Source organism: Seriola lalandi, unplaced genomic scaffold (genome assembly GCF_002814215.2).
Source record: "Seriola lalandi dorsalis isolate HSWRI2012SDOR001 ecotype SW California unplaced genomic scaffold, Sedor1 jcf7180002054374, whole genome shotgun sequence".
Classification (NCBI taxonomy): Eukaryota; Metazoa; Chordata; class Actinopteri; order Carangiformes; family Carangidae; genus Seriola; species Seriola lalandi.
Window position 1 is genome coordinate 224,235 of NW_019524927.1, and position 27,380 is coordinate 251,614.

The 27,380-nt window shown below is 39.3% G+C and overlaps 4 protein-coding genes across 4 annotated transcripts in view; 2 read left to right on the forward strand and 2 right to left on the reverse strand.

Moving 5' to 3' along the window:
* LOC111656907 (putative acyl-CoA dehydrogenase 6) overlaps positions 1 to 1,757 on the reverse strand; it is a 16,916-nt gene extending 15,159 nt beyond the window's left edge. Inside the window, exon 1 of the mRNA XM_023408811.2 lies at positions 1,534 to 1,757. Within this exon, the coding sequence (XP_023264579.1) occupies positions 1,534 to 1,728 (195 nt within the window). The 5' untranslated portion in view covers positions 1,729 to 1,757. The remainder of the gene's footprint in view (positions 1 to 1,533) is intronic.
* A 1,042-nt stretch (positions 1,758 to 2,799) lies between these two features.
* On the reverse strand, positions 2,800 to 5,267 carry gngt1 (guanine nucleotide binding protein (G protein), gamma transducing activity polypeptide 1). Its single transcript, XM_023408810.2, has 4 exons — positions 5,139 to 5,267; positions 3,718 to 3,785; positions 3,483 to 3,581; positions 2,800 to 3,258 (listed from the first exon to the last, which is right to left on the reverse strand). Exons 3-4 carry the CDS (start codon positions 3,576 to 3,578, stop codon positions 3,133 to 3,135), a joined length of 222 nt encoding a protein of 73 aa, XP_023264578.1. The 5' UTR covers positions 3,579 to 3,581; positions 3,718 to 3,785; positions 5,139 to 5,267; the 3' UTR covers positions 2,800 to 3,132.
* On the forward strand, positions 4,847 to 7,205 carry tfpi2 (tissue factor pathway inhibitor 2). Its single transcript, XM_023408809.2, has 5 exons — positions 4,847 to 5,006; positions 5,194 to 5,364; positions 5,609 to 5,788; positions 6,091 to 6,264; positions 6,713 to 7,205. Exons 1-5 carry the CDS (start codon positions 4,883 to 4,885, stop codon positions 6,799 to 6,801), a joined length of 738 nt encoding a protein of 245 aa, XP_023264577.1. The 5' UTR covers positions 4,847 to 4,882; the 3' UTR covers positions 6,802 to 7,205.
* A 6,797-nt stretch (positions 7,206 to 14,002) lies between these two features.
* calcr (calcitonin receptor) overlaps positions 14,003 to 27,380 on the forward strand; it is a 61,242-nt gene continuing 47,864 nt past the window's right edge. The window contains exons 1-2 of the mRNA XM_023408851.2: positions 14,003 to 14,121; positions 14,242 to 14,350. The gene's annotated coding sequence lies outside the window, so the exon portion shown is untranslated. The remainder of the gene's footprint in view (positions 14,122 to 14,241; positions 14,351 to 27,380) is intronic.

Here is a 27,380-nt window from a genome sequence, read left to right on the forward strand (position 1 = left end):
GCCTCAAGTTCCCTTTCCTGGGCCGCCAACATATTGTTCTGCATTTCCTTGTCACATTTTCATCCTTCCCAATATTCCCAGTGCTAGTTTATTTTCAACCTACTCGCATCCTTTAAAGGTTTAGTCACACAACAAGCTTCCCCCCATTTACCGCAACATATTTACTGCCTGCCTTAAATTAGGCTCTTGCTGTTATTTTTGCAGCCTCTGTCTCTAAAGTCTGTCTAGTAATATATATACTTCCAAAATGAGTCAGACTGATAATGAGTCAGACTGATTACTAATACTTGCTTTGATTTTTTTGTACCATAATTTGCAGATACTGATATTTAGATCCTAAAAAACAAAAGCTCTGCATGTCAGAAATCATTATCTGACAGTCTAAGTCAAAGTGGAATAAGTTGGGGAAAAGAAAATATATTTCTGTAAGAGTAGTAAGACTTACATTGTTGAATGGGTATGTTAATGTCTATAACCCTTAACTTATCTTCTGTTTTGGTGGGACTGGTTGGCCCCACTGCCTTAATTGGTAGTTTCATCTGAATCCCATGGCTCACTCATTGTAGATCTAAAACGCTCTGACATCAGAACCCTTTTCACATATTAATCACATCCGTTTACTTGTCTTGCAGTGGGAAGAAATGTTTTAACATGAAACTGACTGACAATGTAAGAATGCTGGCAAGTCCAAAGGTTTTCACATGCTAAATAACGTTCTCTGAAGCAAGCTAATGCTGTTTAGCAAACATCAGCCTCTAAGACACATGTTAATAACAAAGTAAAAGCATGTACTTATAACTATGACGTCAGACTTTACCTAAAAATAGCTTCTTTTTTTGCAGTATTGATTTAAACTGAAGGCTGTGGACCCCTTTCCCCATTTCTTTCATTATGTTCACATTATTTCAGGGTTGTGAGTCACCACCCAAGCCAACACGCTGTCAGTCACACAATGATTCTTGGCATGTAACACCTGATGTTACAAATCTGAAGTGACAAATTTAACCATAGCTTCAGATAATCCCAGCCCAAGAGCAGAGATAGATGTTACACATGCTGATAAGAGCAGGGCTGACATTATTTAGCAGGGATGTGGGAAGTGTGGGATGGACCATGAAAACACCATTGGTTTTGTGTGAGAAGCCTCTGTGCACCTCTGCCTTGAAGTGGGCTTATGAAGACATTTGAGGGTCATGCATTAACATCCATTTTCAAGTGTAGCACCATCAAAACAAATCTATGGTTGAACCCGTTTGACTTATTTTCTGTGAAGCTGCAATACAGACAGCAGACACCAACAGCGGAGATGAACTACTGTACATAACAAGCTAGCATAGTGACCTCTCACCCACTTTTGTTTTACTGTCCCTGCGCTGCTTCTTACAGTTACATTAAGATGAACAACACTCTTCCTCTTTAGCTAAGACTCATGGGTATTCAAATATAAAAAAACATATCACCAGGTAAAGCACAATCAAGCCTTGTTTTCATGGTAACGTCACAGCTTGCTACACCGTTAGCGGTCCTGCATACCTTTCTGAGGGACTCCTTTAATGCAAAGTGCTGTTGTGTGTAGATTAAATGGTCACCCGTGGTCTCACTGGCCGTTTCGGGATTAGATAACACTTTTTCAGAAAACGACCGGATACCGAGAAATGAGGTGAATTTGTAAAAGTGATTGCTGTTGACCAGCAAGTTTAAACGCAGAGCTCCTCCGTGCAGCACCATCTTTGTTTACGATATCGTGTGCGCATGCGCAGTCTGTAGTTCTGGCTGTAACCCACTTGGAGGCATTCGGGAGGTTTGTCCCGGGATAAAACATTAACCCAAATGAAAAGTAAAACTTCTGTAATGTTTGACTTCCATCACTTGGGGAAATACCACCATTAAACATTATCACTATGAGTGGGTGGAATCACTATCTGTTACAGTTTAACAGATTTCTTAAGGGGGGGGGTCAGGAGTCAGGAGGACTCTTAAAGGGGTCACAAGATAAATCTAAGGGGTCGCAGAAAAGGAAAGGACTTCGACTTGACTGGGAAGTAAAAGGGACTTGAAACATGAAAAAAAAGCGTAGCCTATTCCTGCTGAACAAATTTATTGTCTTGTGAAATTCTGTATGTTTTTACCCTATCAAATATCTGACACATTTTAAACAAAAGTAACTATGAAGAAAAGTCACTCTTTATCATAGTGGGAGTGATGACACATTCACTATTCAATGTGGTACAAAGGGTCATAAATAAAAATTATTTTTTCCTCATTTTAAGTGTTATATTTAAGTGGACTATGGTTTTCATGTAATTTTTTATACCATCCCATACATTGTATTCTATTAATTTTAATAATCAATATCAAGTCTTGAAACATCTAGCTGTGTAAAATCTGTCACATGTTCTTCAAATTTCCATTATTTTTTTGAGGCAATGTACTTTTAAGTCATTCTTTGATGACACTGCATCATCATGCAATGATAATGTGGAGCAATGACAACAATTTGATAATGTTCACTAAAATCTCTAACAACTTTCAAGAGTCTGCTGATTGATTTTTTTCAGAAATGAAAGGAAAGAAATACCTGCCTGGAACTCCAGGAGGAATACATCCAAAAATCTAAAGCTGCACAGCAAAGAGCAAAAGAAAATTTGCAAAATATTTTATATTTACCTTGATGTGTGCAACAAAATGATAGAAAATTTATGAAAAAAAGTTCAGAAAACTCTGAATGTATGTCAACTGAGTTATGAAGATGTATCTATATCTCTACCCTGTCATGAACAGTGAACGATGGAGACAGACTGAGTTATAAACAAGCAATTTAATAACAGTTGCTTCTGTGTATGAAACCACACATGGGTCCATTTGCTTAGACTATATACACCACATGAGAAGCATTATATAACCCTTGCAAAATACAACTATTTTATATTGCATCTTTTCAAGGAATAAAATTATAAGGTTACAAATCTGGCCAGAATATGGAGAGACGTTTACATGGGAACTCGTGAAGTTTTATCAATTCTTTCTTTATGATGTCCTTCTAGTCTTCTCAGTCTGCAAATCCTTTTTATGAGGGGAGGGAGAATGTCCTTGGGTGCTAATCTGAGATATGAAAAGCTCCTCAGGTCCAGTCTAGCAGATGACACAGCCACCTTTCTCCTTGAAGGGGTTCTTCTCCTCTGAAATGCCTTTGACAAGGATGTCCTCCTCCACTCCCTCCTGAATGTAGTCCTTGATTTCTTCACAACATTTAGATGTCTGGAATGATCAGACAAAGGTGTTAAGACAGTTTTATCAAGCAGTTTATTCCCGTTTTAAACACTCGTCCTGAAGGAATTAATTGCACTTTGTGTAATTGCATTCAAACAGGTAGACAACCATTTGTTGCTCATCATGGATAAAATACTAGAAACCTACTTTATTCACTGGTATTTTTAAAAACAAAACAATGACATATTCATCACCTAGAATGAAGAACTTACCAACCACCTCTCTAGTTTCACTTCAATTTTAAGCTGGTCAACTTCCATTACAGCCTTGTCCTTGTCCGTCAGCTCCTCTACGTTTATGACCGGCATTCTCTGTTAAAAAAAGAAAAATTCACAGTTTTTTTTTGCAAAATATTCACCCTCTTGTGACCGATATAAAAAATCTTGAATGATTTTACCTCACTATTTAAAATAAAATGTCATAGAAAAAGAATAGGAATGGACTTACGGACGCTTACAGGGAGCAGTCCTTCACTCCCAGAATCCTGCTGAAGAATCCCTCTCCACTCCCTCAAACTGGGTTATAAAGTAATCAGCATAAACAATCCTAATCCGCTAATCTGATTAAACAAGGCCCCAGTGTATGATCCAGCCACTATCTCAATAAGGAGGGGATGACTCACACAGGTGTCTGTTTGGGGTCTGAATTATATGTAAAAACAAGGAACTGTATTTATTATGTTGCAGATTCAATTTGGGTTTTCTCTGCTATCGTGGCTCCGTTCTCTCTATAAATCCAGATATGGGTTAAAGGATGGTGCCTCATGTATCAGGTCACTTTGATAAGACGACTAATCTGTATTTAGCCTACACCTGTCAAGGTGGAGACACATCACTGTCCTGAACGTGAGTGCATGGCAGTTTTCCAACAACATAGAGACAACCTTCCATTAACTGTAATAACTGGACTGGATTCTGCATTAGAAAAAAACCCCAAAGAGCTACATCCGACTGAGCCTCCAGTTTCAGATAATTCTGCTTTCAGTTCTAAGAAAGGGGGGACCTGAGTGTTAAGTAGAACATGGCTTTAAAGAATGTTGGAGGCAGTTACAATCATTTGACACTAAATAGAGAGGGAAGATGGAGGGACAAGTGTGTTTGTGTGTGTGTGTTTGTGTGTGTGAGAGAGTGGATTCAGATCCAGTCTGACTGGTGTGTGGTGGGAACTTGGCCTGATGCATCAGACAAGTGAGATCTGGTAGTATTACACAAGAGTGTCTGTCCCTTGTGTACAACACTTGCTCTGTGAAAATTTAACAGGGGGATGCAGAGGAAGGCTACTGGATGTCACCATCATCATCATCGTCATCATCATCATCATCATCATCATCATCATCATTGATATCAGTGACCAGATAGAGTGTGGTGTCCGACTTCCCCCAAAAGAGAGGAAACTTACTCTCCTGCCACTACAATTGAGTTAAGCATACTTAGTCACTAGGCTTCATTCGCTGTAACACTAACGCAATCACTATTACGATAAAATATCGATGAGTGATGTCATTGATGAACTCGTCACCTCTCTAAACCAGTTCTTCAGTATTTTGGAAACGAGTCATTTCTCTCCGCCCCTACAATTCCTCTGGGAAACAGCTGCTCAACTATAAAAGTGGATGTGGTCGACAGCGGGGGAAAGACCGGAGAGTTGGAGCAAAAGTTACACAATGGAGTTTTGCATATTCGCGCTATTTACGCTTTTCTCCTCATTTTACAACGTGTTGGCGTTGTCGCCTAAAGGTAAGCGATGCGGAGGAACTAAAAAGTATTTTCCTGATCTGCTCAATTTGTTTTTACGGGACATCATCACTTAATCTCGGGTGTGAGTTTTAAATAGAGCTTAACGCGCAGCAGTGTTTGCAGCTTAATTACCTTATTGCTCTGTGGTGGTTTCGTGTTTCTTCAACCATAACCTTGGTGCTTTCAGGCGTGTGCCTCCTTCAAGTGGACGAGGGACCCTGCAGAGGAGAAATCGAGCGCTACCACTACAACACAATCACGCAAAAGTGCGAGATTTTCTTCTATGGAGGGTGCCAAGGGAATGCCAACAACTTCAAGAGCTATCAGGAGTGCCAGAAGACATGTTTCAGAATTCCAAGTAAGTTGTAAATGTGATGAGCGTACACATTATTTGTTTGATAGTGACCCTCACCACCTCTGAAACCTGTCCAATGTGAGTGCTGGGTGTGGTTTTACTCTTTGTGTTGTATATGAATACTAAGAAAATCATTGATGTAGATTTGATTGCGGTCCAGTTAATGTTATGTTGTTGTGTTAGGATTTTGTTATACCTCTTAATCCAACCCCAACCTCGAATTTTGTCTTTTTTTTTTTCTCCACAGAGATCCCCCAGGTCTGCAGGTTTCCTAAACAGGTGGGACCATGCCGGGCCCTCTTCCGCAGATACTTCTTCAACATGACCACCATGCAATGCGAGATCTTTTATTACGGTGGCTGTCAGGGGAACTCCAATCGCTTCCAAGACCTTACCTCTTGCATGGAGTACTGCAGTCCACAAAAAAGTTAGTAAAAACTTAAGTACCCACTGTGGCCACTGAGTAATCCTGATGTCATGCACAGTGGCTCCCTGCACGCATGGACTATGTGTGTGGAAATAGTCTTGCTAAACACTGTCACACCTGACATGACTTGATTTCATAAGGTTGAAGGAGGAACAATCAAGAATTTCAGGTGTGATTAAGTGAAAGAGAATGTTTGATTAAACTGATAAAAAAAAAATCAAAAACTACATGTTTCTGATTGTGCTCCTCTTCAGAGACTGTGATCGGTGGTCTCATTGTCTGCTTTGTGGTTTATCTCACAGCTATTCCTGTGCTCTGCCTGGACACTCTGGACAAAGGGAAGTGTTCAGCCTCCATAAGTCGATACTACTACAACACAGCCACCAAGATGTGTGAGGAGTTCACCTACACAGGCTGCGGAGGGAGCAGCAACAACTTCGTCTCGAGACAGAGCTGCATGGACGTGTGTGCTAAAGGTGTGCGAATATGAGTATTGATGGATGCGTGTGGCGAAAGTTTCACTGTCCACACTGAAAGCCTGTAATTGGAAATGATCATCTGAGGAGAATTTGCAGAGTCCTAATTCCGTAATTACAGTATTTGGAGCTGCAATCAGGCCACCTGTTGGTTTAAATTTGGAGAGAATTCAGAAAGTCGTAGCGGAACTGGGAAGAGACCAAATAATGCTTGGCTGATTTCATTATCAGGCTTAAAAAGTGCCTGGCATGTGAAGAAACCATTAGTACACACTTAGGGATGATGTCCTCTAAACCATTTTTGCACTACAGCCAATCATTAAATTATGACAGAGAGGAAACCACAGAAAATCTGGCTCCAGCTTAATTATAGTATAGAAAGTCAACAAGCATTCGAATTACAGGCTATCATACTAATCAGTTGTCATACACTTTTTTTGTGTTCCAGGAGGGAAAAAGAACACAGGCCAAGGAAAAATTCGTCGCATGAGACGGAATAGAAATAATCACATCTTTGGTGCAAGGCAAAATGTCTGACACCTCTCACTTCTAAGCGTGTTCTCACGGATGCTCACTGGGACAAGCCCATAATGTAAGCTAACATGTATTAAACTGGCTTTGTTTATGCCAAAATAATTGTGACCAGGTTCTTTGTTGATACCGGAAGAGCCTTCAAGTGGCACATACAGACTGTATTGGTATTTTTCGTGCCTTAAAAGCAAATTTTCAAATGTTTTTACTGTATGCTGTTGATGAAGTCTGTTACTACTGCACTAATGTTCCTGACTGTGTGTTTTTGATACTGTATGTATGTAATGTATGTTTTGTATAAGTAATACATTATAACAGTGAACTGTTTTATAAGCACATTTTTTGATAAAATATACATTTTATAAAGTATTGGGGCATTTATTACACTTTTATGCTGCTGAAGTTGGTAACTAAGTGTACTGTGTTTTTTTTCAATATTTAACCAACTCAGAATGATTTGAGAGCCACTTCTTCAACCCTTGCAATGTCAAGAGAGTCTTTTTTTTTAACTTCTATCAAAGCACAACAACACTGCACCCAAACAAAACAATACAAATACAAAAAACAGGTAAGGCTGGTTTCCTCACTTTCTCTGCCACTTTCACTTTATCTCTGTGCCTCTCTTCCATTCCTTACTAATGCTGCTGTCTTCCCTTCTTATCTGCTAATACTTTGCGAGGCACTCAAGCCTATCTCGGTTGCCTCAGTGAAGCCTTGAATCAGGGTGGAGGCGATCCTGGAGCAGCGTATGGTACTGTGGCAGGTTCATTTGAACGTTGCTGCATGTATAGAAGACAGGGAGTTGCAGGTTTACAAAATGCGTATCCTGAGCCTCCAGCAATGTGCTCAGAAATGATGATGTAGTTAGAGTGAAATGCACACAAATAATTGGCACAAAGTGGAATATATCCATGTATAAATGCAGTATTTTTAGTTTTTTTTTGGTTAGTTCTCAGTATTCTCAGATATACTTTATATGGCATAGGAGAAATCATTGTTGTTTATCCTCATTGAGGAAGACAGGCTATTAATTTCAAAGCACTCTGTGTTTTTACCATATCCTGACAGTCCTAAATCTGTGCTTTGTTCCATCTATTATAATAGAATAGTTGAGGCGCTGTGTGATTTTTCAGACAATAAATATTTATTGAAGATATCAAAGGAAACTGCTCACCCATCTGGCTTGGCTATAAATAGCAATAAAAGGTAATACAGCTGTGCTATTAAGAACCAAAGCTAAATCATCTATTAGGTAGCAATATGAGAGAGGATGTCATCCTAACAGTCTGTGCCCAGGTTCCCAAAAGCTACATAACCTTGAAATCATCAATGCATGCTTGTGATGGAACAGGTGGCTCTGGAAATTGAGGTGAAGCTTCTTTTGACTTCCTGTCCTTTTAAGGTAAACCTTTTTCCGTCCTGCCTGCACTTTTCAATCAATAAGAATACAAATAATGGTGAATTTAAGCGGGGCGGAGAGCAGCAGAGCAGAGGCGATGCGTTGATTCTCATCCAGTATCTGTTAGTGGTAGTTCATGACTCCCTTAAACTGCAAAATAAAGGCTGATAGACACATATGAACAGTTTTTTTTTTATTTTTTATGAAAGTAAGTCTAATGCTCACTCTTTCTGTTTAAGCAACATTTCATATCAATATTGACCACCATGATAACAAGTCATTTGTTTAGAATCTAATCACACCTTGTAACATATTATTATGGTTTGTTTTAATCACCAAACAACATGATAAATGTTTGAGATGGTACAAACAGACTCAGTGGTTAACTTTTAATTATAACAAAGCTCTGTCTTGGACCATTAATGGGTAGCAATATAATACTGATTGTAAAAGATTTTCAGTTTAGTTCATCCTGCTCTGGTTATTTCATTAGCTGCAGAACATTAGGCTGGGTAATTTTGTCTCATTCTCAATGGTGATTGATTGGATTTTACATTGAAACATGGCTCTCATTTAAAATGAGATTAATCGGATGCAGGGGGCTGCCTTGCATCATTTCTCAAATAGTGACGTTGTGATTTATAAGTTATAAGTTACTGCACTAATTTTAAATTATCATCATGTCCAATGATTTTGTACTGTAATGTGGTTAAATTCACTGTTAAATGCGAAACACTGAAGTATGCTAATTAAACATTTAACATGACTCCAAATGATCATAACATGCTGTAGGTGTGGGTGTAGGTAAGGGGGAGGGGGAGTATCTCAGACGCCCCCTGGTGGCAGATTAACATATCTGATAAATATGAAAAAGAAACAAAAAAGCTACTTTGGTACAAATAAATACAAATAAGTGTAAATATATTCTATTGTTAGTTATAATAAAAAACTGTTTATTGTAAAACCTGAGCCACTTCCTGACTGTTTTAATTAAACAAATACAGTGCAGATAGGACAGATTTTGTAGCCACTTGTATTTACTGTGTGTTTCAGAATACTAGAGCAACCCACACCATACAGTTCAGCGCTCAGCAGCATTTATTCCACTACAGTCTGTTTCTGTAGGTGGTTTTTGTTTTGCTGAAATGCCTTCAGAGTGCTCTCACAGCTTTGGCAGCATAGTAGTCTAAAAACCACCGGGTGGAGATCCAGCTACATGGTTTACAAATTTCTCTCAGAATTCTGGAACAGAACGGGATCATCTTGGGTTTCTGACATTGGTCAAGAAGTAACTGAATATTTAAAAGATACATTTCCCCAGAGGAAAACTATATCCAAAGTTTTTTGCCGTAGACAAATCAATCTTGTTCAGTGTCTGCAAAGCCAGAAACAGGAAATCCATTATAGTTATTTGTGATATTATCGACAAAAAAATACAGCCTTGTCTATAGATTGATGGGTTACTTTTTTATTGCTCATAAAAACTTCCTTGATGATATTACAGGATGTGAGCATGATGGTGCAGAATAGAAGATGTCAGGTTGCATACATCTACCAGTTTTAATCAGAATCATTTTTATTCACATACCTTTGGAATAATATTGGAGGTAAAATTTTCCATATTTCATTACAAAAAAAAAAAACAGGCAGAGGGACACCAGGACCTATACAGGGGGCAACAGCCAATCAGGTGAGAGGCGAGAACTAACAAGTAGGCTCATGGACAACAGGTGTGCAGACTGTGGGCTGCCTCCACACAGTACTTGCTGCTTTGTGCTCACTCCATGTGGCTGGGACTGCTGGTTATACTTGTGGCTCTGGTAAGCCAACCCTGTTGTTTTATTAATTGTTATACGTCCATTTTTATATTATAGTATGATCGTTTGGGTATTGTAGGGGTGCCCCCGAGGTATTGTTTTAAATAATTTATTTTAGTGGGTCTGCCATGACTTTTTGTAATTGTAACACTGCTCTGTTTGTTTACAGGCAGGGCACTGACTGTGAAAAATGTAGACCAAACATGTCAGCTGGCTTCCTTTCCCTGTCCCGACATGGCATCAGAGTTTCCCCAACATTCATCACCCTCTGCTGGGTAAAGTGGAACGTCTCTACCCCTTCCACTCACACGTCTAAGATTGATGTGTCTGGTGATGAGAATCTGGGCTGTTCCTCACTGTCCATCCGGCTGCCAAACACATGTAGCTGCTGTATAATTAAACAAGTCAGACGACGCCATACTTGAGCTGATGAGATGTTTTGGAAGCCTTCGCAGGTACAGATTGCCAATTGATTCCCAGAGGAATACCAACTAGAGGAGATTAATTTGTCAACATATGTGTTGTGTGTGGACATGCATGTAAAAGCTCACTAATAGTCATTACACTTCCTCACCCGCACACACCCCGCTTCTAGTCCTAATGTAATTTCACCCTGCCTTGGCTCCAGTCACAGCGCAGTAATTGATTTTTGAGGTGAATACTAATTTCTGCAGTTTCAGTGTCCGGCTCAGGTTTTGTTAATAGATTATTGAGCATTTTAACAAAATACTGACAAAATTCTACCTTGCTGTCCACAGAGCATGGCCTTTACTGTAACAATCACACCGTGCTTTTATTGTTGGGGAATAGCATCTCTTTTGTAGCAGATGACTCATAGCTGTGAATAAATCCACCGCTTTCACCCTCCTGCAAATGTGCCAGAATCCTTTTTCATCAAGGCTAGGAAGATTAAAAATGATTTGAGCAGAACAAACATACACGTGCCCATTTTTCCCTAGGCTGTACAGTGATTATTTTCTTCCAGCAGAGTTGAAAAGTGCTAAAATAAAATAAAGAAAGAAAGAACGATATCACTCTGAGCTTTTGTGATACCTGCTGCAAAACCAAACTGGACATATTTTTGGTAATTGAATGGGCATAACAGATGCCACTGTGTTCACTGGCTAGTTGCTAACTTGGGCATTAAAATGCACAGTGGTGTTATCTGAACTTTTCAGATGAAATCTGTCCCTCTCCTTTTTGTGGCTAAGGTTGATTAGAGCCATGTGACTGAACCAAAGCAGTTAAGCTGTGGGTCAGAAAACCAAAACAGTGACCTGAGAACACAAACACTGAGAAGCTAAAACGCAGCATTGAGCTGAGAAGAACTACAGAGTTGGTTGATAATTATCTGTGGTTGCTATGAGCAAGCACCACTAGTCTTTTGATACATTGATAATACAAACAAATTGATTACTGCAGCTTTAATATTAAAAAAAGTATTTAGCAGTAAAGCATTTTTAGAATTGATTAACATTGTTTCAATAGTACTGTGCAATCTTTCCTTAAACTGAACGGCAGAGTGAGGAAGCAAAGTGATTATGTCATTCAGAGACAAATCCCGGTGCTGCTCCATTGAAAATAAAGAATGCTTTGACAGCATTCATAGTGGTTTTTCTGGGGTTGGGCACATTTCCCGATTCACAGCTGGAAGCCTATGACACACGATGACATTTAAAGATGAAATGTCTCGTAAAAACACTCAGTGAACCCACAGAGTCAGTAACAAATTCATTACCAATTCCAAAAACCATCATCCATTGACATCAATCATTCAAATTTTATGTTTGTATTTCCAGCTGAGACAGCAAAGAGTTGTCTGTGTTTGTAGATTATGAGTTTTCAGCACAAAATCAATGGAAATACGCAATCTAATTTTATTTTTAATTGGATATGCAGTGATCGCTCTTGAAAAGATATGAAAACAATTGTACGTTTGTTAGAAACTGTATCTAGCGTGCTTCCGATCTCTCTTGTAGGGTGCATAATTATCAGAATCACACCCCATAGTCTTTAACCTTTGATGGAAACAATCATTCCAGGTTTTCTGTATCTCCAAGACAAAAAAAATAATTACATTCCTTCATGCCAGGATATGGTGCAGTGACATCCTATTAAATACGAACCATGCACAGACGCCGCCAGCACTGGCCCCCAAACTCACATGGCCTTTTCTCCAGCATCATTTTCCTCTAGATTCACCACACAGCATGTCCCACAAAACAGGCGCCTTTCCAGCTCCATTTTCCTCATTCATCCTCCACCTTCCATCATCACCACCACTGACCATAATGAAGGGGTTCTGTGAAGAGGACTTGCTTTTTCATGGAAGTGTCCTCTAACCACAATACCATCTGTAGCACAACTTCAAATGTGAGGCTCTGCCAGAAGTGATTTCTGACATGACTATTGCATGTTCAGAATGAATTTTGTCCCAGTGTGAATTAACTGAAAGAAACTGAAAAAAAAGAGACAAATTTGTCACTGACAATCAAAATATGGATTTATTCTCCTTCCCTGCCCAGAAATTCATGTTCTATATTAGGTAGTATGATTTAGGGGTAATTTAATTAACTTATGTGAGCAGACATACGTGAGCTGACAAAGGCAATGTTGTTTTCAACGTTGGAAGATTACTAACATTCCCAAGTAGATTGTGTTTGTCCACTCCTGTCCCTCTCCCGGGTGGATGTTCTGTCTTTTCTGCGGGTTTCGAAGGCAGCGCCGCTTGTTTTTCGGATCTCCTGGCTTTAGAGACGACAGGCTCATCATGTCTTTCACAGTTATAATGTGTCATAAATATGCAGCTACATGTCCACCACTGACTTGCCTGTCTGAGTTTGTTTGTGTGTATGTGTGCATGAGATGAAGAGAAATGAGTGTTAAATTTGTGACGAGGAGAGATGCGGACAAACAGCTGGTTGCGTTGTAATTAAGTGTAAAGACAAAGTTCTGGAAGAAAAAGAGACAACACTAAGAAAACACTTCCTGTTTTTTTCAAGTTGTTAGTTCCACAGATGTTTTCTGTTTTATACACCAACATTTGTATGGCGGTTAACTTGATATTCGACAATATCTGCCAACATCTCATCAGTTGTCCACTGGAAATCAACTTGGCCTGCAGTTTTGTCAAATAAACAAAGAGGCTGTTGTGTGTGATTCTCATGTTGATATGCATTACAGTTGATGATGTAGAAGTGGGGACAGGGCAGTAGGGTGCTGCAGTAATGATGCAGATTTCTCAGTTATTATCACATCAGTAAAAGGTTTCCTGTGTCTCCATCATGCCTGAATTATGGTCATATTCTGCTGATGAGAAGACCATTAGAGAGTCAGTCACTGACAAAAGCATATCCTTTAGATATTTGTTCAAGCCCATGAGTTTCTCTGCCCTCATAAATCTGAGTTTAAGACGTCTATGCACAAGCAAGATTTTGTGACATCACAGCTGAAAATCATAATCGAACATGTAGCCTAGGAGACATGTTAAATAGTTGCACTTTTGAAATAAAAAATATTCACTTATTGGTAGGTTTTCAATGATGGACAAAATGTAAATGTAAGACTGTTTAAAAAGCTAATTGAACTTGTTATGCACAATATTTGCAGATCTGATGTCTTAAGGGGGTCTTTAAGGTTCCCTGCCCAGAGACTGAAAGTAGCCTAGTGCAACTGACAACATCTAAGTTGATCACCTAATAGTGTGATATCTATGCAAAGAGGTCACTTTACTGTACTGTTTAATGTTAGCTGCACTAAGGGGGGTAAGAAAAAACGCTCCTTTGTTACGTTATCAAGGTCATTTTAAAGTCACCACACAAACTGTGTTGTACCACATTATAATTTGTCTTCACGCTTTTTTTTTTTTAACAGCGGTGTACTGAGAAGTGTCCAAACCGAGGAGCTGTGTGTGTCTTTAACACACAGCAAAGATAAGGCGAGGAGGAGCTCCAGCATCACACGCTCGTCCGCGTAAACGGGAGGCTGTTAGACGCACTTGGATTACCGGGCAGTCAACTGTCACCGCTCATAACGGCTACAGACCAGGCGCCCTGCCCCGCGCTCCTCTGCCGCGCGCACCGCCGGCCACTAATTCATCTCATAAACAAGGTAGACACCTGGGCAAAGCAGCAGCAGTAATATTTGATTGATTTTTTTTTATTGTGGGTTTTATCTCCGTGGATGAAAAAAAAGTTTTTTGTTTTTTTTCGTTGACACTGCGTTAAATAGGAGAACAGAAACTGGGAATCAGTCTCCGAGGAAGGACAACACACCGGGAACCTCCTCAACATCTGTTTCCTCCGCTGGGGCTGCAGTTTCTCCAATCTGTGGAAGTAAGGTAAGTCACTAACTCCTAACCTTTATTATAGGTATTAACTTCTTTAAGTTGCCTTTGGAAAAGGCGTAAAGATTAGTCAGGTATAAGAGGATAATATTTTCAGTCAGTTTAAATAGGCTGCCAATTTTCCTTTTCCATGTCTATTTTATTCACTGATGAAGGAGAACTCGATGGGATTTGCATGGGATGACCGTGACCGTTGACGCAATATGAATTGGATTTTGATTTCCCCGTGTTTATGCTGTAAATTGATTATTATTATTATTATATTGTAGCGCGTCATGGGGACGTTTAAATCTTAAACACCAGCTTAGCTCAAGATTATTTTAAGCAAGGGGGAAAATACAGAAAATGCAGAATGTGACTCACACTCATGTTGTGCTGTACATGTCTATGATTCTCTATTTACATGGTTAAAAAAGTAAAGGAAAGGCTAAAAAGAGTTCCCATTATGATACTGTAAGGAGTGTCTGCAATATAGGAGTGGAGAAAATCTGTTCCAGTGTTACTGGGGCTTCTTCTTCTGAAGGAATCCTGATGCTCTGAGTGTTTAATGCTCAGGGATACCACAGTCAGCTTCTGCAGATCGGAAACTCATTGGTGGACCAATGCAAATTTATAGAGGGATTTTCAATAGTGGAGCACAAACTGCGTATTCAAGGCAAATCTATCCTCTATTTGTAGCCAAAGAGATCTGAAGAAGAACACTCACATAAACACATACGCAAACTCATGATTGTGTTGTATCCATACAGACTCCTGCTTCTCCTCAGAGAAATGAACAGGAACAAATTGGAGAGGCAGCTGTAATGTTCCCAGAAAAAATATAATTTTACAAACCAATAAACACACATGCATTTACACATATTAAAGGTCATTGCATGCAACCTTTCTGCACTTGTTGTATTAATCACTCTGCCACACTTTATAAAAAAAAAGCACAGTGTCTGTGCGGACGGCGAGACTGAAGCCGCTTATTTTGCTTTGCTCTCGGAAATGGCCGTTGACTTTGTATAAGTTATATTTTCATGAGCCAAATCCACCCAGGACTTCTTCTCTCCTCCGTGAGAATTTTTGACACCGCTTTAAACCACCCTCATGCATTCACCCTCATATTGATTATATTAGCAAATTCATGGAAGAGGGAAAATAAGCATTCCTACATGGACCGAGCGGCCCACAAGCCGGAAACAAAATAGGCCAAAATCATCGCTGAATGCTGCCTGCCTCACTTCAGTATCCAGTTGTGGCAGAAGCAGAGCAGAAAGTGAAGTGCCTGCCTTGAAGATGTCTGCGGCTAAATTGGGATTCTTCTTTTGGGGATTCCTTTGCGTTTACGTAACCGTGTTTAGAGTAATGGTTCGTGTCATCTGGGGGGTTTATTAGAGGCAATGGTGAGTGAAGTGGCTTCATTGAGCTGATATGAATGTGAAGAACCAGAGCTTCTCAGCAACTACAGAACGCTTGATACACTGTGCAGTTCAGAGGAAGACAAGAATAGCAACAGACACACAGTCAGGCTGTCAAAGAAAGAGAGATAGAAAGTGCACAGAATGAAAAAGACAGCAATGGAGAGATACGTGCAGACATGCAGGCAGGCGGGCTGCGATATGTGCGGCACCCTGCAGTGAATTGGGGCTGGGTTGACAATGTGTCTGGCTGCTTTCTGAGACCCAGAGATAAGTTCGTCATTCATCATCCCACACGCTGTCTGTCTGTCTGTCTGCCTGTTTGTTGGTCAGCCGGTCGGTCTGCACGCCCGTCTGGTCAGAGACGGGTAAGCGGGTGAGCGAACAAGCAATGAATTTGCTCCCCATTTCAAGGGATGGGAGCGAGAGGTCTGAGGGAGAGAGAGAGAGAGAGAGACAGAGAGAAAGACAGAGAGAGAGAGAGAGAGGGAGAGAAAGCAAAGACAGGCCTTCAGAGGGGTGTGTGTGCACTGTGTGTGTTTGATTTCAGTGATCAAGTGTTTGAGGAACAGCTTTTTAAAGCTTTACGTCCGAATGAAAGAGGTGGATGAACGGGGGAGAAGCACCGTTATGTTGCTTCTTTGTGCGTTCGTATCTTATTTTGGACGACAACGCTCATTGTTATTCACCACGGGAAAACACCGTTTACTACACAGCGAACGAATGCAAATACACGGCCGTACACATCTCCTGTCTCACACACACACACACACACACACACGCACACACGCACACACACGCACGTACGCACAGTCATGTAATTGAGACCCATCACTCAGGGAAGGTCAGCAGACTATTCACTGCCTGTTGTTATTCCTCAATATTAATCAAGCTAATGCTCCATGTTTTATTCATAGGTACATGCAATGACCCTAAATGTCACTTTTCTCTCCGTCTGAGCATCGTAATCGACGTGTTCATGAACAAGACAACGCTCAGTTTCCTCCTTAGGGCTAACAATGGCCCTAATCCTGCGGCCTTACACTTTCTTGGCAAAACAAAACTAAAGGAATCAAGAATTAACATGATCCAGCTCCAAAGTCGTCAATGTGGAAAACTCTTTTCTTTGACCCCATGATGTCTTAAGGCAGTTGGATGATGTGGGCAATTTTGTTGTCACGCAATTAACTACTTGCGTTGGCTGTTTCGCAAACCTTGAAAGAGGAGCCAGGCTAAATGTCCTGAGAAAATGCATCATTTGGACTAACGCGGAAATGTCACAAATTAAAGTTAGAGTTCCCATGCTAGCAAGCCATACATCACTCGATGAAAGATCCAAGGGTGTTCTTTAACCTTTTCCAGTACATAATGAATAGGACTGTGTTGTCATAGCCGGTCAGGCTTTACTTCTTCATTTCATGCTACCAGAGATGTATCATCCAGCAGCGCACAGCTGGGTCTGTGTAAAATGATAAAGACATTAATAGAGTGGCAAAAGACACTGAAGTTTACTTAGCTAAAACTATTGAGCAAGCTGGACTGGTCATAGGATGTGATTAAAGTTAAGTGTTACAATATGTGCGGCACAGCTGCAGCCACTCTGTACAATTCTGTCCATCTTTCATGCTACTCCGCTTTCACTTCTGATGAGTGTGAGTCAGATATGAACTTTATTCAGGCAAATGCTCTTGTTCATGATTTTCCATGAAAACAAAGGGATCTGCTGTTGTAAAATTTAATTTCACAGTCATCTGTTGCAGTTATCTCTGCCCCGTTAAGCTGTTTACCAAGCGCAGGTGGCTGGATGAGCAGTAATAGAAACTCGAAACATTTGCATGATTTGTGACCGAGCTCGGCGAAGACTGCAGGAAAGAGATGCACATGACATTAATGAAACAAAAAGGTCTTTATTTCAGCATTAATACAAATGGAGACGTGTATTCTCTGCAGTGACACACCTCCTGCAAATAGTGCTGCATCTACAGCCCTGCACACAGTGAACAGCTACAGTACTATCAATAGGTGGTGCTAGAATAGAATGAATGGCTGATGGCTTAGTAACCGCAGGTCTATACAACAAAGATGGCAGAGTAGTGTGTGTGTGTTTGTGTGTGTGTGTTCATGACAAAGTGATACAGACGGATCCATTTCTCATGGTTTAACATTTTCATAGTAATGTCTTTGTGTCTCCTCTGGCCGGTGATATCTTCCCTTCCTCTAATACCTGAATTCAATTTGCAGCACCGCTGCTCCAAATGCTTCAGCCGCACAGCTAAAGGCAAAATGTGCTCCCTTACCACCTTGACTGATCGAATGTTCCCAATCTTAAATCATCAGGAACTGTTAGCAAAGCCCAGGAACGTGCAGTTCCACATCACCTTTCTATTATTTCTACTGTGTTCACCTCACAGGTTTACCTTAAGGTCATAAAAATCACATTATAGGTTTGGAAACATAAAAAGCAATTTGTTGAAATGACAGAAAATTCTTTGTTGTGGCTTTTACAACTTAAAAACAAACAAAAGGCAAGGTAGCTCATTATCGAATAGCTGTTAGTTCATGCTAAGACTTTAGTCTGATTAAAGCCTCACTGCAGCTGTTAATTCAGGCCTTTTACTGCAAATTCAATTCTCCAGAATGGTTTCTAAATTTCCACCAGACAAATAAAGTACAGCTTTATTTTCAAATCTTCCATTAATGCGTACTTTAACAAGTGTCTCCTTGTAAACAATAATTAACAATTACTCAGTTGAACGTGTAAAGCTGATAACAAGCTCATTTGCTCCGAACACAACACGAAGCCTTCACTGGGTGTGTCATAGCGGCAGTCACATGCCATCGCAAGTCCCTTGGGATAAGATGAGAAAGCCTCATGTGTGAATATACCATAGACTATATTGCAAAAGTGAAATTTTGTGATAGCACCTTTTAAAGCCAACTTGCCGTAGACCCATCTCTATCCTTCTGGATGACTTTGACAGTAAATGGAACAAACACGTCTGTGTAAAGGATCCAATTAGCATGCTAATGTCCACATGCTTCTATCCTCTGTAGGAATCCGGAAACAGGAAATAACACTTGTCTAATATTTTTTCTTTTCATCTTGCTCATTATTTCTGTTCGTTTGCTCAGATTCTCCTGGCGGTTCTTCACTTTCATGCTTCTTTACAATATCTACTTTTCTCTCATTTATTTATGTGATAGTATTTCATGTTGTTGTAGAGTATCTCACTTCATCTTCATAGTGTCCTCACCTCACGCTTCTCCTGTCTCTGTACTTTCTTTCCTTTTTTGTCTATATCAGAGTTGTGGCTGACATACCGACCTGCCTCCTCATGTGATTTCATTTTCTTTGTCTCTCTCTGTCTCTCTTCATCTCTGTCCTCTGTTGCTGCTCTGTCCTTTCACTCTTTGTCCTTCACAGTTAATTGCATTCTCAGTCTCCCTTGTCTTTGCCCATCTCTCTTTTCCGTCTATCTGACATTTTCTCCAAATCTTTTCACCTTCTCTCTTCCCTGTGTTTGGTTGGAAAACACGGGAAAACCCTGAGGGCTTGTCTCTTGTCGCTTGGAGGGGCATGCCGTCATGGAGTCTGCATAATTCAGGGTCACTGACACGGATAGGGGAACTGACGGCTTGACTTGGAAAGACCTTTTTAAAATAGTAAAATCTGGCTGAAAAATGCAATCCCTAACTTTTAGGGCAGACAAAAAAGGATTCAACCTTCTCCATCTAAACAAGCCGTTTCTTCTCTCCCTTTATGCTGTTGTTCACCTCAGATCTTCCTTGCTGTTTTCCAGCCAGGTGTCCAGATTATCACTCCAGATATGCTTGTCCTTTTTTTTCATAAACACTGACATTTAGAGTGACGCACTGGAATATTTTTGGCTCCGGTTTTCCGGATCTGGCGCTCTCACGCAGCACCGATGCATCTGTCTGCAAACGTGCCTGCAATCTGTCAAGACAAAGGCACATATAATGATCTCTTTATTATTTATTAATGAGAATTTGCGTTATGCACTATATAGAACACTTCACATGTTAAGGAAGAGCTTTAAAAGGCCATTAAAGGCATAGTTTCACAATTTGGGAAATAACCTTATTAACTTTTATGCCACAATCATGTCGGTATGGTAAATATGTATAGCTTGAGCAAGATGACTCAACTAACTTAACTGAGACTGGAAAAAGGGGGGAACAGCTAGTGTTGTCCAAAAGTAACAAAGTCTGCCTTCCATCACTAAAGTTTACATGAAGTTGTGGTTTTATGGGGCCTGTTTCTTGTGCCAGTGCAGTCAGTTCCTGACACCCAATAAAACCACCACATGTCAGTTTTACACTTCGGTGTAAAACCGACAAGAGAGATCAGCTGTTTCCCCCGTCTCCAGTCTTTATGCTAAGCTAATGCTGCTGGCTGCTTTTTTACTATAGAGACGCAAGGGTAGTGTCAATCTTGTCATCTAACTCTTAGCAAGAAAGCAAATAAGCGCATTTCCCGAAATTTCTATCTGCTTTAGAACTATACATTTAGCACTGGATACATAAGGAGAAAGAACCTATTCCAGGATTTTTTTCGTGTGTGTGTGTGTGTTATAAAAGCCAGTGGGTAAAGCAATATTTTAGCCAAAACACTAAGACCAGAGAGAGAGAGAGCATTGATAAAAAAAAAAAAAAAAAAAAAAGTTTTGACTATTACAAACACAAAAGTACATTTTCTATTTTGGCCAAAAAAGATGTCTAGCAAGAGCCTGAATGACACGTTGGGCCCCTCTAAAATAAAAGACCCCTGCTGTTCAGAATTAAAGCTTCGCTCTCAAGGGCCTTATAGCTTCCTTTGGGGCAGCTGTGTGTGTGCTCTGAGATGTTGGTAGTTACCGTCGGTATCTGACTTATTATAATATCCCTAGGCTACCAGACCACTCATTGATTTCCTTTGCCGTTCTGCTCTTTTCATCCTAATTCTTCCTCGCACTTCAAGTCTCCTTATGACTCACAGGGTCGTCTGTAATACCAGGTGTAATCACCCCCTATTAAGAGCTCCATGACTGATTGGTGGCACCCAGGTAAAGCCGTTACGCCGACGATGGAGGTTGTGGCCAAGGATTTTCTCCTTCTTCTAACACATTCAGTTTCTTTCTGTCACTTGGTGTCTGTGTCAGGCAATTTTCTCTGGAGATTCAGAGGTGCACTTTCAAGTTGAATCCGACCCTGATGGCGCTGAAAAAGCCATTTATCATCACACAAGTTGGTATTTGCACAAGTATACTTTCTGCATAATGTATGTGAAACTTCAAAGGCGCCCTCCGTTCAGCCTTGGCAGTGATGTCTATGATGTTGGTTATTATTACACACTGGTGTCATCTCCTTCTCCTTCTTATTGATGTACTATTCTGACATTTGCCCAAATGTTGCAAAAAATGTTACAAATCTGATGCTTGAAAACTTTCAGAGCAAAACAACAAAGTAAAATTCTTGCTGTTTACCATAAAGAACTATTGTTGTATGGCAAATATGCTCTTCGCTCACAATAAGAGTTAGTCAGAGCAGTAAAAAGGTCAGCGCTGACTCTTTCTGAGGGTCTGAGGGGGCTTCAGGGGCTTCAGAATGAGGCTTGAGGGGCTTGTTTAGCAAAAAGAGAATGATTTGCAGCATAAATACTGTTTTTCAAAAGCTCTCTACTCTCACTTTCTACTTTACTCGTTTCCTCCTTTGTCATTGGCCTCCTTTTCTATTGTCTCTGCTCTCAATTTTGCTCCCAACTGAATGTATTATTGTAATTAATTGAATTTTTATTTAAATTTTTAACCCTAACCTTCCCTCGCTTTCTCACATTACTCTCTTTATTTCCTCCTTTTAATTTCTTTACATTTTTACCCTCAGGTCACAGTATTACAGGACTGTCAGAGAGCTTCTACTACTATTTTAGTTATCCTGCTGGCTACTGTGTGCACTCATGATAACAGCACCTATCCCTCTCAATCTGCACGACGCTCCCTCTGTCTGTTTACAGTTTGTAGCACCCAGACACAGTCCACTCCCTGACCCAACACAGTGTGCTAGGAACACGGTGCCCAGAAGGGAATTGTAGTTAATGGCTGAAGTCCAGCAACAAAATACCTCTTTAATTGCTTTCCCATAGCCCTCAGCTGCAGTGTGTGCCCTCTCCAATTGCACATGGAGGCAAGTGGGAGTTAGCGATGTAGGACAAAAGGCGTATAGTGGGATCTGCGTTGCATGCCAATACGTAGCTTTGCAAAAAGTCACAAAAAGATCTTCAGTATAAAATGTAGCTATTCATCAATTTGAGCCTATTTTCTTCATTTATGTTGAAATTTTTTTTAGATTCGAGCAGACATGGGGGGGGAAACATTGAAATGTCTATAGCGGCTTGTTAGATAAAGAATCTTTTGGCTTGATGTACCTGCTTGTTTGTGGATATGTTAATGCTGGATGTGTTAATTTCTTTGTTTCTTATGCCAGACCAGGTCAGTGATTGACAGAAGATTAAAATTCTTTAAAAACAAGAGCATAGGTTGAGAGGGGGCAGGCCTCATGAGGAAGGGTCCTCCCTCACAGTGATAATTGAGAGCATACTGTGTAAGAATGTGTGTGTGACTTTTTAACTTTTTATTTTTCTGGAATTGAAAAAGCAAGGTTATCTTTAAGATGTGAATTATGAACTGCAGATGGGGGTGGGGGTGGGTGGGGGGTGGAGAGCACTGTACAGTAAGTCACCTAGATGACAGCGCAAGCTGGGGCTCAACACATCAGTCACTGCCTTTCTTCACTCCGAACTGGCTCATAAGATCTTGAAGAGGATGTTTTCCTGTTTATGCAAATTCGATCTCAGTGTTTGAAATTTTATTTAAAAGTGAAACATGAAAGTAACTTTGTAGAAAAAAGGGTTGAAAAATCAGACCTTATTCTTACAAATGATCTCTGACTAGTTGGAACAACATGTAAATTCACAATGTGCCAAATGATTTTAAAAATAATAAATAAGTATTTAATTCAGGGCATTAAAATGGTTGACATTCACTCATATTTGCATGTAGTATATGTTTTAAATGTTTTAAAAAACCTTTTTTAAAGTATTTAGTTTACTCTATGACACACTTGGAATCCTTTATAATGCATACTCCGTGATTGTGATATACCCTCTGGATTTGAGCAGCTATTTATGTGATTTTTTCTTTCCTGATTGTAAGAGTATTTTTTAAATGCATAAATGTCTGCTATTAGTAATGGGAACCATACTAAATGTCCCATGATAGTAAAATAATTTTCCAAAAAATGTAAACATGTTTTAAAAACAGCCCACTGGGAGCAGTTTCTCTCACAGCATACTGCAGAGGTTTTGGATGTAACTGCAATAACTATAAATGATTATATTACGAGTTACTAAGAGGACATTTCAATGTAAATTGCAGTTTAAATGATAATAATATTTTAAAAACAATAACATACATTGATAAACTAATTATATTAATTGACTAATTATAACAAAATTAGTAAATAACAAATTATAAGTCATACACGTTATAACTAATTATAATTGAATGATGTATAATTCTGGTGGACAGAACTAGCATGACATAGGTAAAAGGCTAACCACCAATGTCCTGTAAATACTGTAATTTATAGTAGAGTAAATTAAAATACTAATCATAGTAATGAAACTTTATAGAAATATTAAGCCTACTTCATGTATTACAGAAAAATTTTAAAAAGTTTTAAGTCACTTACAAATCATAGTTGCTCATAGTTTTGACACAATATGCTTTTAAATAATTAATAGTGTATCACAGATGCACTTTAATCCCATTTATTATAAAGATAATATTTATACATTGTATTGAATCTTCCATGAATGCAGACAATTTGAGAAAAACACTGTAGGTCAGTCAAAGCCATTAACATATGCATTTGCTCAATTGTAGAAAAGTAGGAAGTTCATGTACAAACATGTTTCTTTGTAATTAACAACAGTGTACAATATGCTGTAAACTATTTACTTATAGAGTAAGTATGATTCCATCAAGGAGGACTTGGACACCGCAAGTTTAATATTTGTGTCAGATAAGAGTTAAAAGAAGTTGTATTCCAAAGAAAATATAATAACATAATATAAAGAATCTAAAGAATCCAGATGTTTTCAGTAGTTCATTGGTAAATTAATGAATTGGTACTTAGTCAGTCAGTCACTTCTTAATTATTAAATCTCTGTACATAAAGCAGTATGGTGGAAACACCAGCGCGTGTTCATGTTGAAACTTAATTTTGATTGTGCTAATGGATTATTATGAGGTTGACTGTGATAGTAACAGTGCAGAACATCAGACACATCAGTGTACATCCATCCACTGATTAGTTAATAGTGGAGCAATTTGCAGTGTACTTTGCTGGCCAGACTCTTCCTGGGCTGTAAAAGGTAGCCATGAGCATGGCACAGATAATGGTAATGGTATCAGACAGAGAGGAAATGGGGAGACAAAGAGACCCTCTTCACTTCTGTGAATATATGTGAGAGTTTGTGTGTCTGTGGACATGTGTGTTAATACACATTTCCTCTCCAACCCACATGTGAAAAAGAACACCTTCAGCTGCTGCTGATAAGGTCTTGTGTTGCAATAAATCACTTTGAACTCATCGACCAAATGAATGCACAGGCAGATCAAGTATCCAACAAAAGAGGGAGAGCTATTAATTAAACCGATCCCCCATTTTCTGTTTTATATGAATGGTTTTGAAAAGAACGTTCAAAGGCACAATATTGAGACTGAGCCTCAAATAAAGAGTGATTATCTCATTTAGAGTTATTTTTAGAGCAGTGACGTCAAGTTTTACGACGTTTTAGTTGCCTTTGCATGATACTGCTCATTTGTTCTCTATTGCATGACAATGAGTTTTCAAGGAGTATCTATGCCGTTGTTTTTCCAAACTGTCCAACATTCATCACTTTGATGGAATAATATGCTGATCTCAAAGCATCGTTAAGTTCTTGGCTGATACTCTGTGTACCTGATAAAATGTCCTCAAAGAAATATGACTGATATATTTGGACAGTGCAGGTCTTGCCTGTCCTCTGTCTTTCACCACTATAGAAATCTGAAGAATCAAAGCTTTGCATGTACTGTAGGTAACAACACCATAGTCAAAAAAGTTGCTACAAAAAGGAGCTGGTCAACAAATGTGCTTTCCTATTACCTTTGAAGGAATTGTAGAAGTTAAGGATTCACAGAGGTTATATACCGAATATCGTTACTTTGCACCTCATCTTTTCTAGACATTAAACACATGCAATATAACATTTTAAATGATGATTATAAGTAAGATTGCCAACTTCCTGAAATGGAAATAAGGAAATTGGGATTTATATATGTATATACTGTATATTGGAACCACCAGGGCCTCCTAATTCTAGGCTGTCAGAGAAGGCCAAACATATCAGCACTTTAAATGTTATATTCAATTTATGTCTTTTAATAATTTCTCTCTTCTCATCCTAATTTTATAATTATTCTCTTCTAATTCTTATTTTAGCCCCATTTTCTATCTTGCTTCAGAAATGAAAGCATTACTGTCCTAAAACCATAAAAATAGAGTTATTTTTCGAATAGGTGCGCTCGCTCCTACCTCTTTGGGTGAAAACTCAGCAGAACACTGTGGGGACACTTCCAAATTGTAGGCAGCAAACTAATGCAAACAAACATACCAAAGCCTGACAGTCGGAACTTGAAAAAATTGTTTTCATGTTGGAAGAAGTGAAGAAGAAGGCAATGGACGTTACATGGAAATATACACAACTTGAAAACCCCTTTTAAATCTTTTGATAGGTGGACACAAAGGAATATAAATGATTGATTGATAATCAAATAGACAGAGAATCAGAGAATTGGACACCACTGGCTGCTTCAAAGGTAGGGAGTCACCACAGTTCTACCAGCTTGCTGGTTACGATGCTGGTAAATTGGAATTAATTGTACTTTTGTACTCATGGTTTCTGTAAAATAAACTGAACAGTTGAATGGAGAATCTATCTAACCTAACGATTTGTATGTCAAAACTGACCAAAGTTTATTTCTATCTTTATGTATGTTGCTACGCTGCTTTGCATGAGCTAAACTGGTCGCCAGTGACCAAAAGGATTATTAATAGGGCTTAGTCGATTTAGTTGTATTTTGTTTTTGCTCCCTATGTTTAAGCTTCATGTAGAAAAATAGCAAAAGCAACAAAATTATAGGAAGAGATACATTGGCTGTGAGTCATAACAAATGAGATGTTCATTCTCTGTTTGGGTAGTGGATTATAACATGACAGTCAGGATGAGGGAGAACAGCAGGGTCTTCTTCTATCTCATACAAATTACCCTGTTTTAATAGTCTAACCTGTAACATTTATCTCACATAGATTTGCAGTGAATGGGATCTCAAAAATATGGGACAATGTGCCTCCTCTATCAGTTCAATACGGAGCAGGTCTTTTAGTTTCCAAAATTTCCAACTGTGTTCCCCTGTTTCCAGTCTGCATGCTAAGCTAAGCTAACCAACTCCTGGCTGTAATTCAGTATTTAACAGACAGACATGAGAGTGGTTAGATATAGTTATATTTTCATCTAACGTTTTTCCCGGAATGTCAAACTTGTCAAACAGTAATAAATGACCACATTTCCAAACCACTTTGAGGCCTGTGTAGCATATTAGTTAGAATCACACCATTAATGATAATTTCTGCCATGGAAAGTACTTCTTAAGGGTTGGGGAGAGTGTGGGAAGGTTAAGGATCTGGCTACTTGCACGTGAAATAGAGGAGATTTGTTATCACCACTTATTTGAACTGCAGTCAATAATCCAAAGCCAGCTTAAGGTGGTTTTACTGTAGGCGCCAGGGCATGACCAATTTCAGGGTTTAAAGGAATTACTCCCCTATTTTACATTATATTTTGTAGCAGCCACTTGTGAATTAGAATTGCAAATGCAGCAAATACTGCACTGTTATAGGCAAAAGTCTGAAAATGATGAACCTGTAATCACTGTTATAGAGTCAATGAACAGGTGTCAACTTATTTTGTTTAGTTTATTGTGCCAGTCACAGTACAGAGGGTTTAAATACTATTTTCAATGAGTGAATGTTAGTATTCTGCAGTGAAGAAAAGCTAACACAATGTAGCCTCAGGAGCAGATCATCTTTTTCAGTGAGGAAATGTGTGTCCTTGTGTGTAAGAGAGCTGCATCCTTTCCATACTCAATGATGTAATTAGATCCGTTATTCAGGGACAATAAAAATCGGCTTGCCCATGTCTGTTAATGATTTGGGAGCTCTATCAATGAGGGCTTGGTTTCATTCCAGATAATTCTGCTCAGGCAGCAGCACTCAGGCCTGTCATTATCTGCTGCCTACAGTCAAGGTTGATATTTTACCACTGCTCTGAAAACTTTTTTTTGGGACTTTTTGAATGATCTGTTTTTCTTCACCTGCCAGATGACGACATCTTGACAAATAGATAAAGTTAAAAATATGTTAGTGAAATGGTTGTAATTATCAGAGGCATTTATATCGAGTTGAAGGATTAGCTAAAAGCAGTGAAGTCACTGGAAAGGGTGTGTGTGTGTGTGTGTGTG